An 18,244-nucleotide genomic window follows, 5' to 3' on the forward strand; every position below is an offset into this window, starting at 1 on the left:
CTGCTATAATCTTGGCTAAACTTTGGAATATTGTGTTTTCATTGCATCAAATAAGATATGGGGCTGGATTCTCTGCCTCCCGACGCCGAATTCGTGTTCGGTGAACGGTGGAGAATCCGTTTTGGCACACAAAATCGGGACTGGCGCCGGGTTCGCAATTCACCGTCCTACGAAAATCGTTGCACCGAGTATTCACTGCCTCATGCCTGAGGCCCACCCCACGATGTTCCGTCCCCAACCCCCCAAATTCCCGACCACGTGGTTTTAACATGGTCCCACCGTCCGTGATCCTTGTGTTTCGGCTGCGGACTCAGTCCGGGGTCGCCACAGTCAGAGGAGGACCAATCGGCGGGCAGGGGTTGGGGGCTTCATTTGGATCTGGGAGCAATGTGTGCAGACGGTCCGCGGGCAAGCGGCCAATGCGGGACACTATTTCGGTGGTCCATGTCCACTGGCTGAGTCCGCCATGGAGCACGGCGCGGCCGCTGGAGGCCGCCGACATGCGCATGCGCGGCCTCTGACCCAGAGGCCGTATCGGCAGCTAGAGCTGCTAGCCTCCAGCAAAACAGGGAAACTGTGGCCTTTGACGCCAATTTTCCTGGCGTAAAAGACCACCGATTTCCTGACGGCATGGGGACATAGTCCCAAAAACGGAGAATCCAGCCCATGGTTCTTTTCAAATAAACCAGACCTGCAGCAGTTATTAATGGGGCCACTTGGGGAACAGAGAATTGATCTCAAACAAATGAGTGTCAACTTTGCTCGGTAGATGGTATCCTAACCTCAGAGAGTGAAGTCTGTGGGTTGAACTCTAATACAGATTTCAACACATAATCTTGCTCAATAGTTCAACATAGTACTGAGGAACTTCCATACTGTTGGAGGCAACAGTCATTCAAATCTGATGTGAGTCAAGGCGCCATCTGCACACTCGTATTTGTAGAAGATCCCTCAACACTTTTCAAAGTGCAAATTCTCCCCGCATTTTGGCCAACTCTTTAAATGAACTTTTTCCAAAGTTTTCTGATGTCCACTTCTTTCTCTCTATAATTATTTGCTTTAGTTCTCCTGTCCTGATTCCAGTGCAGGTAAACAGACCAGTGATCACTTTACCACAGGACCACTTTACATGGAACAGAAATATTTTGCAAAACCAGATATCTTGTATGAATTGAGATTTTAGGTAACCTGCACAATACAAGGCTCTGATGCTTGTGTCAAGCTGCAATACCAGAGTTTGTGATGTATTTGGAAGAATAAATGGTCATGAAATAGTTCAACTGCGTTATGGAAAAGTTATAGAATCACTGCAGTGTAGAAGGAGACCCGTTCAGCCCATCAAGTTTGCACCTACCCTCCAAAAGAGCACCCTACCTAGGCCTAGACCCAGACCCCACCCTATCCCAGTCCCCCACCTTACCTTTTGGACACTAGGGCAATTTAGCACGGCCAATCCACCTAATCTTTGGACTGTGGGAGGAAACAGGAGCGCCCGGAGGAAACCCACGCAGACACTGGGAGAAAGTGTGAATTCTGCACACAGTCATCCAAGGTTGCAATCAAACCCGGGTCCCTGGCGTTGTGGGAAACTTTATTTTCCCAAAGGTACAAGTACCCTCTGTACTCCATCCAGTGGAAAATACAAACCCTAAGGCTGAGTTCCTCTCTTTGCATATGGTACTTCCTGGCATAGCTTGGAAATCACCAACAAAGTGCGGTATAATTTTGTATTTGTATATGTGGCAGCTAAATATGTTTTATCTTTGATCCATTAAACCTGTTATATGACTTACATATTTGAAGTCATTCCAGAATGCACCAATCTTTAACTTGATGTTTGAATGTGGATCAAAATGCCCACCAAGCAAACTTGTAAGCCCTCAAATTTCACCCTGAGAGGAAATGTCACAAATTAAAAGGAATGGAAAGTAATTGAATAACTTGTTTCGCTTTGATAGTTACTATTTAAATGCTATTGTTAACCATTCTGAGCTTGTTAATTGTGGATAACTCAATTAACATCTGTAAAGCCAGTGTGATTGGTACCAAATAGTTAGCATTGTTGCTTCACAGGGCCAAGGACTCTAGTTCGATTCCCGGCTTAGGTCACTGTCTGTGTGGAGTCTGCACGTTCTCTCTGCGTCTACATGGGTTTCCAGCGGGAGCTCCGGTTTCCTCCCACAGATCCTGAAAGACGTGCTGCTGGGCAATTTGAACATTCTGAATTCTCCCTCCATGTACCCGCACAGGCGCCGGAATGTGGCGACTAGGGGCTTTACGCTGTAACTTTATTGCAGTGTTAATGTAAGCCTACTTGAGACAGTAAAGATTATTATTATTAAGAGTCACAAAGGAGAGTTGGAATCAACGTCTTGTGTAATAAAACTGGAAAAGCTCAGCAGGTCTGGCAGCATCTGTGGAGAGAGAAATAGTTGACGTTTCGAGTCTTCAGAGGTTCAGGTACCCTGTTTATTCTATCCAGTGGCAAATATAAACCCAGAGGCCGAGCTCTCGCCTCTTTCACATCTTGTGTTTTTTTTCACCAAAATAATTAGAATCCTTTAAATCCCCAAAGCTTTATTTAAATTTGCAATCACTAAGTGATGGATGCTTTTGTTCCTTACAGCAATGCATTAGATATGAAATACAACCCGCGCTTAAACCTACTGGATGATGGTACTTTAATGATCCAGAATACTCAAGAAGATGATCAAGGTGTCTACCAATGCATGGCCAAAAATGTAGCAGGGGAGGTGAAAACTCCTGAAGTTATTCTTCGGTACTTTGAGATACCAGGTAAACATTCATGTGGGTGTGGGGCAGGTGTGAACCGACTGGCTCTGTGCTCTTTACTCAATCACTATCTATTCACCCACCCAAATAGGGACTTGATTCAGAACTATTCCAAATGCTCTTCCTTGCTGGAGTAGAAGTTAAAATTTGTCGTACCATTGGTGTCATCTCAAATGTGTCCTTTAAGGAGTTATACACGATTCCAAAGCAGCTAAACGATGATGTAATTCACAAGTTTTAGAATTCTCCACTTTTTTGATCTTGCACTTGTAGCTCATTAATTTTCCATACAATTCTGTGCTGAATTGGCCTCATTAGTTTATGTGTGGAAATTGAGCAAATGCGGCAAAATAGTGATCTGTTTTTCATTGTTTAAATATAATTCAACTTCTGTTTACTTCCTGGCGTTTAGTTTTATTTGTGGGCTAACAAGCCCTCAGCCTTGAAATACACAGGTGGGTGGAGCCATAGTCCACAGTGTACCTTGGCAGAAGCACAGTTTATATGACGAGAAATTTATTCTGTGGATTCCCACAAACTACATAGTCATGCAGTTACAAAGCTTTGTGGCACAGATGTTTATTCAATTCCAGGGAATAGTTCAGTCTTGACTGATTGTTGAAAGTGTTTTTTTTGCAGCAGATGCAACTTTTCAACAAGCAGCTGCATCTAAAATTTGGCATGAGTAGGCTCTGTTGGAAATCATTTAAAGCTCCCCCCCACCCCCAAAGGATTCTATGTTTAATCATGCATGAGTGACCTCTGCACTTGCCCCCAATAAGTTGTATCTTGAAAGAATCTGAAAGGTAAATTGCAACTCCAGACTGAGAACAGCGAGACCTGAAGGTTTAACTGGAATATTTTCCTATGTGAAGGAGAATTAAGGATTGGTCTCTTCCTAATATCTGGTCAGTTTGCATTTACATGTAACTTAGCTAGCAGTAAATTGTAATTTCTTTCAGTCTTAATGGTAACCAACTCACTGGTCGGAGCAGCTGCAGTTATTTAATTAGATAGCCAGCTGGAACTGGTTCCCTGGCCAGCAGTGTCTGACTCAACTCATTGGAATTTGAGCGGGCGTAAATGCAGGAGGCTTGGTAGATGCACAAAGTAAGTCACACAAAGGTGAAACTCAAGACAAATTGTAGCGAGGCCGCGTGCTTAATTATGGGAATTCGGTACAGTGAGGGGGACAAGGTGCTTTTCTTGCCTTTTACAAAGAGGAGCAATCCAAGAGAGGGAGCTGGAGACAGCAAGACCTGTGACCTGAAGCCAGGAGGCATTAATTAGATAGGTAGGCAGGTGAATTTGAAATTTATTTCTCTCTAAACTGGGGCAGAAGTTTGAACTAGTACTGGGGAGAAAATAAGCATCACTGCCATTGGCTAATGAAGTGCCTGCTTCGAATCGATTGCTGGCATGGGCAACCTGGCACGAGGGCACCTTATCACTGCCAGCCTGGCACTTGGGCACTTTCTCACTGCCAACCTGGCACCCTGGCAATGCCCTTGCTATCCTGGCAGGGTTTCCCAGTGGCAGTGCCAGGCTGGCAGTGCCACAGTGCTCTGGTGCCAGTGGGAGAGCCGGGTACCACCCTGCTCAGAGCCCAACCATCCGGGGGCCTCCAGTGGCCTGGGAGACCCCCCCCCCCCCCCCCCCACTTCCTCCAAGTGCCAGGGAGAGGTATCCTAGGCAAGGCTGTTCGTTCCCGGGCCATGGGAGAATACGGCGGTGACATATCTAAATGAGCCTAATGGCTCACTTCAATATGTTAATCTGGAGCTCGCCCAGACAGGGCCAGATCCAGATCGTGACGTCCCGGTGATCTCTCAACGCGTTCCGAGCATCGGAAATCTCGTGAGCGGCTTAATAATAATAAAAAATATTCTTATTATTTAACGGCCTTGTTGCATCGCTAGGTTGGGGGCAATAAGACCATCGGATGGTGCCCACTATTCTCCTTTTCAATCACAGTGTTTAAGTTCAGAATGTACATTTCGATTTGACTGTGTACTGATAGTGACTCGGTATGAAGTCTGTTTTGAATGAATTTGTTTTTTTCTTCTCTCTTACATAGCCCTGCCTGCTTTTGTAATTCAACCGCAAAACACAGAAGTATTGGTCGGCGAAAGTGTTACTTTGGAATGTAGTGCAACAGGAAATCCTCAGCCCCGGATCACCTGGATGAGAAGTGACGGCTCTCCCTTACCCCTTGATCCTCGCTATACCATAACTTCCTCAGGAGGACTCTATATACAGAACGTAGTACAAGCAGATGGCGGGCAATATACCTGTCATGCAAATAACAATCAGGATTCCATTCAAGCAAATGCATTCATCATAATTAAAGGTGTGTTAATTAAAGTGTAAAATAGAAGTGCCATTCTATCATTCAGAGAGCAGATATTATCGAGTTAGGACATTCAGATCCATCTGTAATATTGTATAACTATTTTAATGTATGTAGTTATATAGGGCGAGATATTTTCCACTCCCGTCACTGACCCCACTTTATGTGAACAGGAGCAAAAAATCCGAGCCATCATTTTGCTACATTTCTTCACGTAACCTCACCAACATATTCTTCTATTCCTTTCTCCCTCATGTGTTTATATAGGTCGGAATTCTCCGGCCATTGGGATTCTTTATTCCTACCAACAGCGCACTCCCACCTGCGGTATTGCCAGCAGCAAGGATGGTTTCAAGGGAAATCCCATTGACAAATGGCGGAATAGAGAATCCTGTTGCCAGTGAATGGTGCACTGCCAAGAAACACATGGCTGAGGACCTGAGAAACCAACCCCTAGTTTCTCTTTAAAATGCATCTATGCTATTCAGCCCATGCTCTCTCTTGCGTGGTGCACCCACACCTCCTGTTTCTAAGAAGCTCTTCAGAACAAAAATATTGTGGTTAGAAAGAGCTGCTGCTCAAAAGAGGAAGTACTCCAGAGTTAATGGACCCCTGTATAAATAAACAACAGTAAACCTTACTTTGAAACTGCCTGGACCTGTCAATCAAGTGGCTTGTAAAGGCAATAGTCCATTAAACTGAATGTAAACAATGCAGATCAAGCTTTTAGGCATGCACACAAGCTTGAAAAGCGATAAAGGGCAATGAAATTAACTGTGGAACAAAAACATTTCAAAGGTTTCCACCACATTAAAGAGAAGACTTTTACTTTCATTTCAGATCTTTAATTTTATCATGCTGACAGACAGTTTACAGGTTTTGAGTCTGCAAATGGGAAGGCTTTCACTTTATTCGCACGCATCTTGACACACTAACAGTCAGTTTAAAGGGTTTAAATTCTGCAGATGGAAAGACCAACCAAACCCCCTGTGCCAGGCAAGACTTCCGGACCTGAGCCTCTGCCACCCCCCCGACCCCCACCTGCCACGATGGACCCCCCCTCCCTTTGGCACCTTGGAGGTAAGTGCAGGGCAGGGGGGAGGATATTAACCCCCTTGTCACCCCCACCCCACTGGGAGTGCAAACGGTCAGATCCCCATTTTTCAGGACTGCACGGATTCATGCCAATGGGACTCCCGGCTGGGGTCCCGGAGCATCATGGGAGGTCATTGACTTGGGCTTACAAGATAATTGCTTTCAAATGAATGCCGATGAGGACTTTGCATTTTCCTGCCAGGTCTGGGCCAGAGCAGGCCGGGAGACTCGGAGCAGGTTTGACCTGGTGTGAAAAATGCCTGCGTCCGATTCCATGCTAGCCAGTAGGCCCGGAGTCCCATTATTTCATTTTATTTAACTCTAGTCATGTATTGAAGTTTAAGAGGTGCTTTTTATTTATTTTTTAATATGACACTCTCTTTTTACCTGTAGCTCCGCCTCAGTTCACAGTCTTGCCACAAGATCAAACTGTTACCGAGGGGCATGCTGTGGATTTTCATTGTGAGGCCCAGGGCAACCCTGCACCAACTATAGCATGGACAAAAGGAGGTATGCTATACAGAGGTTACTTGCAGTCTAAAGTTGAGCTTGAATTTGGGCTAAGGAACTCTTATGTCCCAACAAAAGCAAAACTAATTCACCATCGTCTCTGATGTCAGCTGATACATTTTGGTAGATCTCATTTGCTCGCTTGCTTTGTAGAACACAGCCTGTGCCCAATGTTACTGAGTTTGTTCAGCACAGATGGCTAAAAAAAAACCTGAATTTGATTTTGCTGACTGGAAGATTTAGCCTTCCATTCTTACAAAATAATGAGTATTTAATATGGCTGGATGTTTGAAAACAAATGCCTATATATATATATATACTATACACACATCTATATCGAAGAGAAGGGCACACCCAAACATACCAAAGAAAAGAAAATAATAAATAATTGGCCAAATTTCTTTATTTTTGTCCTGGATGGTGAGTTAACTTGCTGCTTTTTTTCCGGTTTGCAAAGATATTTACAGAGAGTCAGTGCTAGTTAGACATTTTTATGAGAAGATCACTTTCACTTCCTCCAATTGACACAGATCAGGAGGGAAAATTTGCATGTATGCCTGTTTTCAGACAGATTGTTATCCCAAAGGAGGCATCAGCTATCCTTCTGTTTCTCTCCGCCCACTCTTTATGTCAGGGACCCAATGGTCTCATATGTTTACACACTTTGGTTCTGTGAATTATTGGACTTGGCTAAATTGCTTTGATCACCACACACATACTCCATAAACCCAAGTTTTGCTGATATTAATGACATATGACATTAGTGTTGTGTTTTTTTTCTTAAATCTTTTACAAGTAGTATTGCCGCACTGGCCACATAAATCTGATTAGTTCTTGAAGTCTAATGGGAATCCCCTTTGGCTTATAGGCAGTCCACTTCCCGGGGACAGGAGGCACACTATCCTATCCACAGGGACACTGAGGATTTCCAGAGTTGCCTTTAAGGATGAGGGGCAATACGAATGTCAAGCTGACAACATTGTTGGTGCTCTACGAGTTGCAGTCCAGCTAACTGTACAACGCCAAGGTACTCTTCAGATCTAGTGCTACCAAATGAATCTTAAGTTAACATTATGAAGTGTAAAGGAACCGATGTGGAAACATTTTTGCTTGAAAATCCTCGTGCCAACTTAGAAAAGTGATGATTGCTCTACTTTGTTGGCCCTTTTGGTTGCTCTTTCATATTTATGGTATAATGTTGCACTAACAAAAGTCAGAGGTACTACCATAAGCATATGGATGAAATGGACTCTTGAATTGAAATCTAAATTCCTGCTCCTCTATAGAATGAGGCAGAACATATAAACCGTGATGAAGAGGAAAAGACCATTTAGCCTGTCCCACGCAACTGTAATTTCTTGTAATTTATGTGTACTCCCCACCCCAGCAAAAGCCATGAGGCTAAGAACAAAATTAAAACCAAGGCCAACTAGACAGGAATAAACCTGCAAAGCAGTTTTGGAAAGTTTTAGTTGTCTTACCTTGTTGCGCAGAGGTTTTGGGTCACTTTGGGGGAAAACATATGACAGTAAAAAGTTCCGACTTCTGATGATTGGATCACCACAGCTATTTGTTTTTTCTTTCCTTATTGGGGCCTCTAGTAACGCTGGTCATTACAAGCATCCCAGCTGATCTGACTGTGGTGGCTGGGTCAGATGTGCAGATTCCCTGCAGTTCTCGGGGTGAACCTGAGCTAACTGTAACATGGAGTAAGGTAAGTGAGAAGCTTGTTAACACTTGTTCAGTAAAATAAACCAAGTAACATTTGAAACAAACAAACTTTTCGAAAGGCAATGTGACTTCACCTCATGTGACTTCACCTCATGTGTTAGAGATAGCCTTACTTGTCAAAATGAAACTAAAATCATCATGAAACAGAATGTTTACCCTGAATGCTATTGCTGAGTATTCTGCTTGATGGACATACAGGACGGAATCTTATCAGAATTTGGTGTCAGTCAGGCTGGCGTAATTCTTCAGTTCCACAGGCTAGTTTGCCCACGGAATTTTGAGGATCTTTGCAAAAATAAATGAGGGGCCGAGTTTTATGCTGTCACCCTGATGGGTGGGGCCTCTAAGAGCCAGGGACCGGCTCCAAACAGATCGAGGCGCCATCTTTAAAGGGTGCCCAAACAGGCTGCAGCTGAATGGCCCCCAGTCTACATCATGGAGATCTTCGGGTTGTTCTCTCTCTCCACCTCTTTGGACTACACTTAACTCTGCGCCCCTGAGGGATCCCCTCAACTGTCTCATGCCTGGCCAAACCTGTTGTAAGCGTTGACGTGGCATGAATATTTGCGGGAGGGTGGGGGGGGGGGGGGGCTGTCATGATTGAGTTGCAGGCCCTTTGTGGACATGAACGTCATGACATTGGCGGCGAGAGCAGGGGAAAATCAGGAAACGCAATCTCTTCAGCGAGGTCGCGTTTCCTGATTCTCGCAAGATTTTTCACCCTTGCTGCCGATTTTGGGGGCAGCGGGTGTGAAAATGAAATGAAATGAAAATCGCTTATTGTCACAAGAAGGCTTCAAATGAAGTTACTGTGAAAAGCCCCTAGTCGCCACATTCCGGCGCCTGTTCGGGGAGGCTGGTACGGGAATTGAACCGTGCAGCTGGCCTGCCTTGGTCTGCTTTAAAAGCCATCTCTTTAGCCCAGTGAGCTAAACCAGCCGTCTTTGTGGGCTCAAGATTCCACCCACATTTGTAGATTCTGGGCTTTACTGGGATGTTTATAAAGTAGAATTGTTTTCGTGTAAAATTGGGTCTGAAGCCATTGACTTTGGACCCAAAAAAGATAAATCAGATTACATTTTCTAAATGGTAGTAAGGTCGATGGACCAGAGATTTAGGAATTTAAGTCAAGAAATCGCTAAAAGTTAGTGAACATGTACAAAAAATAATTTTAACATTAATGGAATATTAATCTTCAGGTGGGGTGGAAGTGTTGTTACAGCTTCATAAAGCTCTTGTTAGATCATGTCTGAAATAAATTTAGTTCTATGGTTCACACCTCTAGGGTTCACATCATGCATTAACTTTGTAAGGAATGCAGTGCAGATTCATAAAAATGGTATTAGGGCGGTGAGAGTGATTTTTTTTAAGAACTAGTTTCATAGACTAGGGCCGGGATTCTCCGAAATCCCGGCCAAGTGTTGACGCCGGCGTCAAACCCGGCGCGTGCGGCTCTGGCATCTATAGCCCTCCAGGCCCAGACACTCACCCCTTCTTAGGGGGCTAGTACGGCGCCGGAGTGCTGTCCGCTGCTCCGGCGGTCGAAAGCTGCCGCGCAACAGCTAGCATGGGTCCGCGCATACACATGGGTTGCCGCTTCCGCACCAGCCCCCGGGCAAATACGGTGGAGCCCTACAGGGTCCGGCGTAGAGGAAGATAGGCCCCCCCGCCCCCCAGAATTAGCCTGCCCGCCGATCGGTAGGCCCCGATAGCAGGCCTGGCCACCGTGGTGGCTCCCCCAGGAGTCGGATCCCCGCGCACCCCCAACCAGGATGGCCCCCGCAGCCAGAACTCCAAGGTCCCGTTGGGTAGGACCATACGTAACCCACGCCGGTGGCACTCGCCGAGGCCCGAAGAATCCCCGAGGGGGCCGGAGAATCGGCAGCCTGGCGTCAGAGCGGCGTGGCGCGATTCTCGGCCCCCCCCCCGGTGATTCTCCGACCCGGCGCGGGGTCTGAGAATCCCGGCCTAGAATAGTATTGCCTTCAGAACAAGTCTAACAACTCCAGACTGGGCATCCATGAGGCGCTGTGGTGCAGCAGAATTCTGCTCAGCCACAATCTGTAATCTCATGGAGGCATATCCCTAACTTTACCACTACCACCAAGTCAAGGGCATCAACCCTGGATCAATGAAGAGTGCAGGAGGGCATGCCAGGAGCAGCACCAGGCGTACGAAAAAAATGAGGTGTCAACCTGGTGAAGCTGCAACATCGGACTATTTGCAAGCCCAAACAACATAAGCAGCAAGTGATAAACTGAGCTAAGCAATCCCACAATCAACGGATCAGATCTAAGCCCTGAAGTCCTGTCACATCTAGTCGTGAATGGTAGTGGACAATTAAACAACTCACTGGAGGAGGAGGGTCATCCCCATCCCAATGATGGAGGAGCCCACCCCTAGCAGCTACAATACTAGCATGTACCTGGGGAGAATGTGCAAACTGCACAAGGACAGTGACCTGGGGTTGGAGTCGAACTTGGGTCCTCAGTGCCATGGGGCCACAGTGCTAACCACTGCGGCACTGTGCTGCCCTTTGTATTCACTGTATTGGGTAGTATTGTTTAAGAGGTGATTGGATTGGATTGGATTTGTTGATTGTCACATGTACCGAGGTACAGTGAAAAGTATTTTTCTGCAAGCAGCTTAACAGATCATTCAGTACATGGAAGAAAAGGGAATTAAACAAAATTCAAGAAAATACATGAAAATACATAATAGGGCAACACAAGATATACAATGTAACTACATAAGCATTGGCATCGGATGTGGCATACAGGGTGTAGTGTTAATGAGGTCAGTCAATAAGAGGGTCATTTAGGAGTCTGATGGCAGTGGGGAAGAAGCTGTTTTTGAGTCTGTTCGTGCGTGTTCTCAGACTTCTGTATCTCCTGCCCGATGGAAGAAGTTGGAAAAGTGAGTAAGCCGGGTGGGAGGGATCCTTGATTATGCTGCCCGCTTTCCCCCGGCAGCGGGAGGTGTAGATGGAGTCCATGGATGGGAGGTAGGTTCGTGTGATGGACTGGGCCGAATTAACGACTCTCTGAAGTTCCTTGCGGTCCTGGGCCGAGCAGTTGCCATACCAGGCTGTGATGCAGCCCGATAGGATGCTTTCTATAGTGCATCTGTAAAAGTTGGTAAGGGTTAATGTGGACATGCCGAATTTCCTTAGTTTCCTGAGGAAGTATAGGCGCTGTTGTGCTTTCTTGGTGATAGCGTCGACGTGAGTGGACCAGGACAGATTTTTGGTGATGTGCACCCCTAGGAATTTGAAACTGTTAACCATCTCCACCTCCGCCCCGTTGATGCTGACAGGGGTGTGTACAGTACTTTGCTTCCTGAAGTCGATGTAAGCTATTTTCTGGTGTGTTCAGAGATTTTAATACAAGTAATAAAGCTTGTTTTAATATACCATATCTCTATTTCTTCATTCAATTACTCCTAGAGTGAAGTGACCTTTCCTCAGTCTTACAAAATGAAAGTAAAATGTTGGGATTTCTGTCCAGTATCCTAGTCACTGTTGGGGCCTGGTCTGGGCTCGTAATACCACTGAAGCAGTCCACATGCAAATGCAGCAAGACCTGGACAATATTCAGGCTTGTCTGACAAGTGGCAAGTGACATTCACTCCTCAACAAGTGCCAGTCAATACTATCTCTTACAAGAGAGGATCTAACCATCACCCTTAATATTCAATGGCAATACCATCACTGAAACCTGGGGGTTACCATTGACCAGAAACTGAACTGGACTAGCCATATAAATACTGTTGCAACAAGAGCAGATTAGAGGCTGGGAACCTTGTCACGAGTAACTCACCTGCTCACTCCGCATAGCTTGTACACCACCTAAAAAGCACAAGTCAGGAATGTGATGGAAAATCTCCGCTTGCTTGGATGAGTGCACTCCATCAACACTCAAGAAGGTCAACACCATCCAGGAAAAGCAGCCCGCTTGATCGGTGCCCCTTCCATAAACATTCACTCCTTCCACCGCCGATGCACAGTAACAGCATTGAATACCATCGGGAAGATGCCTTGCAGGAACTCACCAAGGCTCCTTAGGCAGCACCTTCCAAACCCACAACCAATACCATCTAGAAGGACAAGGGCAGCAGATGGGAATACCACCACATTGAGGTTCCCCTCCAAGTCACTCACCATCCTGACTTGGAAATATATTGCTGTTTCTTCACTGTCGCTGGATCAAAATCCTGGTGCTCCCTCTCTAATACCTACACTTCAGGGATGGCAGTAGTTCAAGAAGGCAGCTTACCACCACCTCAATGGCAATTAGGGACGGCAACAAATGCTGGCCTAGCCAGCAAAACCTACCAGCAAAAAAAGGATTTTTTTTTTAAGAAAAATAATTAAGATTAAAGTGTGATCTTATTGAGCTATCAAAGATTAAGGGTATTCTAATCAAGATATTGATTAAGAATAATTTAATTGAGATATTGAAAATTATAAAGAATTCAGTAGGGTCGGTAAAGGGAATTTTTCTCCCCCTTTGGGGCACCCAGAACAAGAGGCCACAACCTGAAAATTAGAATTAAGCTGGTGAGGGATGATATCACAAACCAATTCTTCACACAAAGCATTGTGAAAATCTGCAATTCTCCCTCCCCCCAAAAATTGTTGAAACTGGGTCAATAGAAAAAATCTAATACGAGATTGATTGTTTTTTCTTGAGTAAGTGTGTCAAGGAATATGAATCAAAGGCAGTAAAAGGAGTTACGATGCAAAAGCTCCAGGATTTATTTGGATAGAATGGGTTTGAAGAGCTAAATGGCCTTGTCCTATTGAAGAACAACGCCAGCAACGTGGGTTCAATTCCCCTACCGGCTTCCCCAAACAGCCGCCAGAATGTGGCAACTAGGGGCTTTTCACAGTAACTTCATTGAAGCCTACTTGTGACAATAAGCTATTTATCATTATATTGCTAGGTGTGCACCTAGGAGTACACCGTAACGCAGTGCACTTGGACAGTTTGAAAGCATTAAACAAACCATAGTGTACCTCATGAGACCCTCAATTTATTCTCCTGCCAACATGCTTAAGATGCACATAAGATACAGGCATTCTTCATCGTTTACCCTCATCATCCAAGTTATCTACATGATAAAGCAATTTCATTTCACTCTACCTTGCCATTTTTCCTCCTTGTATAATCAGAAAATACATACTTTCTACTTCTTGCATTCCCAAAGTAGATTTTTTGACTCTTCCTGAAACTATTATGATAATAACACTGCCCAGGAAAGATTTTCCCCATTTCAGGCCTCCAGTAACCAGCATCTGCTCAAATCATTTACTATGGTTGATTTAACTCTGACTACAGTGGCTGAAGTCAATATCAAACCATGTCATAAACAGTACAAACATCTGTCTTTCAGCAACTTGAGACAAATCTTATCCCCAATACACCATTAGCTTAGAACATTTAATCAATGGTTTAAACTGTATATTTTGATAGTTTTTCCTGTGTTCACATCGCATAGTTCCCTCTCGGGCCCCTCTTTGTTTGTCACAGTACAATCTGGGTATTGTACTTTCATAAAAGTAGGATGAGCACTGAAAATCGGATGATGGCTTTCTTTCCTGTGTGGACTTCCTCATGGAAAGCTAGAACTTAATGTTTATCCATGTGGTTGCCATGCAACATAGTTTGTTTCATTCTAACTCTCACAATGCATAATTATTTTGTCGTCTTTTCTACTTCCCTGGTCTAGATTTCTCTTCCCTCCCTCCAAGTCCTCATAAGTGAGCTAGGCTGGAGTTTACAACAGTGGGTCTTCTTCATTTAAAAAATGGCGAAGTATGCTGTGGCTCAATTGATAGCATTCTTGCCTCAAAGTTGCAAATTGAAGGCCTGCTCCAAGGACTCCCAACAATGGGATTGCAGGCGGGGCGGGAGGGTGACTGTACAATGTCATGGGTTCTCTGCTCTCTACCTACCTGCCTTTCTCTTCTTCAACACAATTTTACCAGCAACGGCGGAGACTTCTGGGCCATTTGAGGTCTTTTCATGCCCAATTGATTCCATCCTAGAAGCTTTCATTGTATGAGTTGGTTGTGGCAAGCGCCGGAGGGGTCCTTATGCCCCCCCCCCCCCAAACCACGGATTGTACTTCACGGACTGTAATGCCTTTTGGGATGTACTCTGGTCACGAAAGGCACTATATAAATACAAGTCTTCCTTTTTTGTAACTTTTTGGGGGATATTTTTCATTTGAAGATAAGTAATTAAATGTTCTGCAAATGTTCATGTTACCTGTGGTCACCATTCTCAGAAGGAAGGAAAAAGATGCAAGAAAATTGTTTTGAGGAATTAATTTGACCAACTTGATCGTATCTGTGATCCTTGCTAGCTACGAAATGGTAGCACTAGGAAAATAGTTTATTTGTGTCGTGTTCTTTTCAGTCTGGTACTGTTTGATTTTGTGTGCATTTACTCAATTGAATACATAAATGAGCCATTTATCAATTGAGTAATCGGAGATCATAGAACATAGAACAGTACAGCACAGAACAGGCCCTTCGGCCCTCGATGTTGTGCCGAGCAATGATAGAACATAGAACATAGAACAGTACAGCACAGAACAGGCCCTTCGGCCCTCGATGTTGTGCCGAGCAATGATCACCCCAATTAAACCCACGTAACCCGTATACCCGTAACCCAACAATCCCCCCATTAACCTTACACTACGGGCAATTTATCATGGCCAATCCACCTAACCCGCACATCTTTGGACTGTGGGAGGAAACCGGAGCACCCGGGGGAAACCCACGCACACACGGGGAGGACGTGCAGACTCCACACAGACAGTGACCCAGCCGGGAATCGAACCTGGGACCCTGGAGCTGTGAAGCATTGATGCTAACCACCATGCTACCGTGAGGCCCCTAATGATCACCCTACTCAAACCCACGTATCCACCCTATACCCGTAACCCAACAACCCCCCCCTTAACCTTACTTTTTAGGACACTACGGGCAATTTAGCATGGCCAATCCACCTAACCCGCACATCTTTGGATTGTGGGAGGAAACCGGAGCACCCGGAGGAAACCCACGCACACACGGGGAGGACGTGCAGACTCCGCACAGACAGTGACCCAGCTGGGAATCGAACCTGGGACCCTGGAGCTGTGAAGCATTTATGCTAACCACCATGCTACCGTGCTGCCTCCACCATGCTACCGTGCTGTCAGGAACATTTGAGGAAGTTATGAATTTTCTGTCTATAAATGCACGGCTTTTATATGACTTTTTGTGGTGTGCCGCTTCTGAGACCACACTCTGAGGTGTAACGCCATGGAGGTCTGATACATGCAAGACTTTTAATTGTATAGTTCATTAAATTTAGAGAGTTTACTAATAATAACTAATTGTGTCAGGTAGTTACATTTGCATGCTTTTTGACGTATTACCATTCAACTGTAATCTGGTGAATTAATTTTGCTGTGTATATCCAGGTAGCAATATTATATTGTAAAAGTTTGGTCTTGTATATTTCTTCACTTTTGCAGCCCTGAACCTGAAGTGGTCATTAATATGGTTTTAAGAATTTGACAAGCCTTAGTTCAGTCAGAAAATACAAATCTATAATTGCATTGTTGAGTGTCTGTAATCTACATAAACTGTTAATCGGTAATCTGCAGAACATTAGCTGAAAGAATGCGGGCACTGTCAGAGCTGTATAAGTTTACATTAGTGACGCGATGTTTTCAATGTAGGATGGAATTCAGATTACCGAAAGTGGAAAATTTCACATTAGCCCTGAAGGATTTCTTTCAATTCGTGATGTTGGACCTGCAGATCAAGGGCGATATGAATGTGTTGTCAGGAACAGCATTAACCATTCTGCTGCTAGTATGGTGTTGACTGTGGTTGGTAAGTTTATAAAATGGGCTTGTGATAGCTGGTTAGAATATCATTAACAACGGTTATTAAGACCATCCAGATTGATTTTCAATTTTGTTTACAATGGAAGTGAAACACACGATGCCGTAAGAACTTCTTGCCACTCCATTCTCTATTCGATTTGGTGCCACATCTTTACCAAGGTTTGAATTTCTCATTCAAATATTTATCAGTTTAAACACTTTGGCCTAGGATCCCCCCCCCCCCCCAAACACAGCATCGAAGCTGTGTTGATAGTAATTTTTTTTTAAATTTAGAGTACCCAATTTTTTTTTCCAATTAAAGAGCAATTTAGCATGGCCAATCCACCTACCCTGCACATCTTTGGGTTGTGGGGGCAAAACCCACACAGTCATTGGGAGCTGATCACCATCTTGACTACAGTGCAAGTCATGTGTTTGTATTGAAATGATTAGCACAAACTATGCGGCCATTAGTATTTTTGGAGTGAACCCCTGGAGGCTTTTATCGCAAGGGAAAACCTATTGTGGATGCAAAATTAAAATGTTGCCTCAAATTATCTCTGCTTCAGTTATGTCTAATTATCTGTTATCCCACCAGTCCCAGACATTGTTCGAAGTGGAGACACCTTTGTTGAGTCCTCAATCAAAGAAGCTATTCAAAGTGTTGACAGTGCCATCAATTCCACTCGCAGAGATTTATTTGAAAGGTAAACTAAAGCTCTACTGATATATCATATATCCTGCTGCTTTATTGAGTATACCTCTAGAATTATTCTATTTTTTCAAAGTTTGTATAATGGTTTTTGACTGGTATGCAGAAAATATACATTTTGAAAGAGCATTGTGTTCCCGTGGCATTTTCAGATGAATTTCTATTCATTTGCAACTGCCCCCCCCCCCCCACCCCACCCCACACAACATCCACAAAAGGGTTCTCAGCTGAAAAGTTATTGGATATCATTCATGCCAAAATAATCTCAACAATTATTACTTATTCCAGATAATTTAATAAGTTCCCAATCCTTTTGGTAGAGCACTTTCAGCATCTGTTTACTTACTCTGTAGTCCTAGTAGGCTCTTGGACGCACCCAGGTAGTCTACCTATGAGAGTATCTTAATATTTAAATTTACATCACAATTATGAGGAAAGAATAAACTGGTAAAGTACTGCAAGAATGTTAGTGATTTTTTGGGGGTGGGGGATTTAATCATTTTTAAATGAACAGAATGATCTAAATAAAACAATCGTGTTCAGAAAAGACATATAACCCATTGAATTGGGCGAGAAATATAAGGTCCATGTTGCAATTAGTGTGAAAAAGAAAGCTTAATTTAGTAATAACTTAAGATAATTGACAGTACTGATGAATAATAAGGAGTGTAGAATGTTAAGCCGAGTTTGTCCATGAGTGGTCTGATTATTTTTTGTAATTGCCTCACTACTCCAAACTTCATTGTGTCTAGAATCATAGAATACCTACAGTGCAGAAGGAGGCCATTCAGCCCATCTAGTCTGCTCCGGCCACTGGTCCGATAGAGCACTCTGCCTAAGCCCAATCCCCCACCCTATCTCTGTAACCCCACCTAGCCTTTGGGCACTACGGGGCAATTCATCTAACCTACACATCTTTGGACTGTTGGAGAAACCGGAGCACCCGGTGGAAATCCTTGCCGACGCGGGGAAAATGTGCAAATTCCATACAGTCACCCAAGGTCAGAACCGAACCTGGGCCCATGGAGCTGTGAGGCAGCAGTGGAAACCACTGTGTCATCGTGCCTCCGTACAAGATATAAGATGCATCTATACAAGCGATTTTAGTTAACATGAAATTGTGACATTAAAGTCAGAGGTGGAGTGGTTTACCCATTCTTCCGCAT

At 44.4% G+C, this 18,244-nt stretch overlaps 1 protein-coding gene across 4 annotated transcripts in view; it reads left to right on the forward strand.

The window, feature by feature from the left end:
* LOC119967608 (peroxidasin homolog) overlaps positions 1-18,244 on the forward strand; it is a 285,117-nt gene that overhangs the window by 215,514 nt on the left and 51,359 nt on the right. For all 4 annotated transcript variants that reach the window (XM_038800359.1, XM_038800361.1, XM_038800360.1 and 1 more), the window contains 7 exons: positions 2,627-2,796; positions 4,871-5,143; positions 6,632-6,748; positions 7,617-7,775; positions 8,350-8,462; positions 16,217-16,373; positions 16,965-17,073. In XM_038800359.1, coding sequence (XP_038656287.1) covers positions 2,627-2,796; positions 4,871-5,143; positions 6,632-6,748; positions 7,617-7,775; positions 8,350-8,462; positions 16,217-16,373; positions 16,965-17,073 — 1,098 coding nt within the window. The remainder of the gene's footprint in view (positions 1-2,626; positions 2,797-4,870; positions 5,144-6,631; positions 6,749-7,616; positions 7,776-8,349; positions 8,463-16,216; positions 16,374-16,964; positions 17,074-18,244) is intronic.

Source organism: Scyliorhinus canicula, chromosome 6 (assembly GCF_902713615.1).
Source record: "Scyliorhinus canicula chromosome 6, sScyCan1.1, whole genome shotgun sequence".
NCBI lineage: Eukaryota > Metazoa > Chordata > Chondrichthyes > Carcharhiniformes > Scyliorhinidae > Scyliorhinus > Scyliorhinus canicula.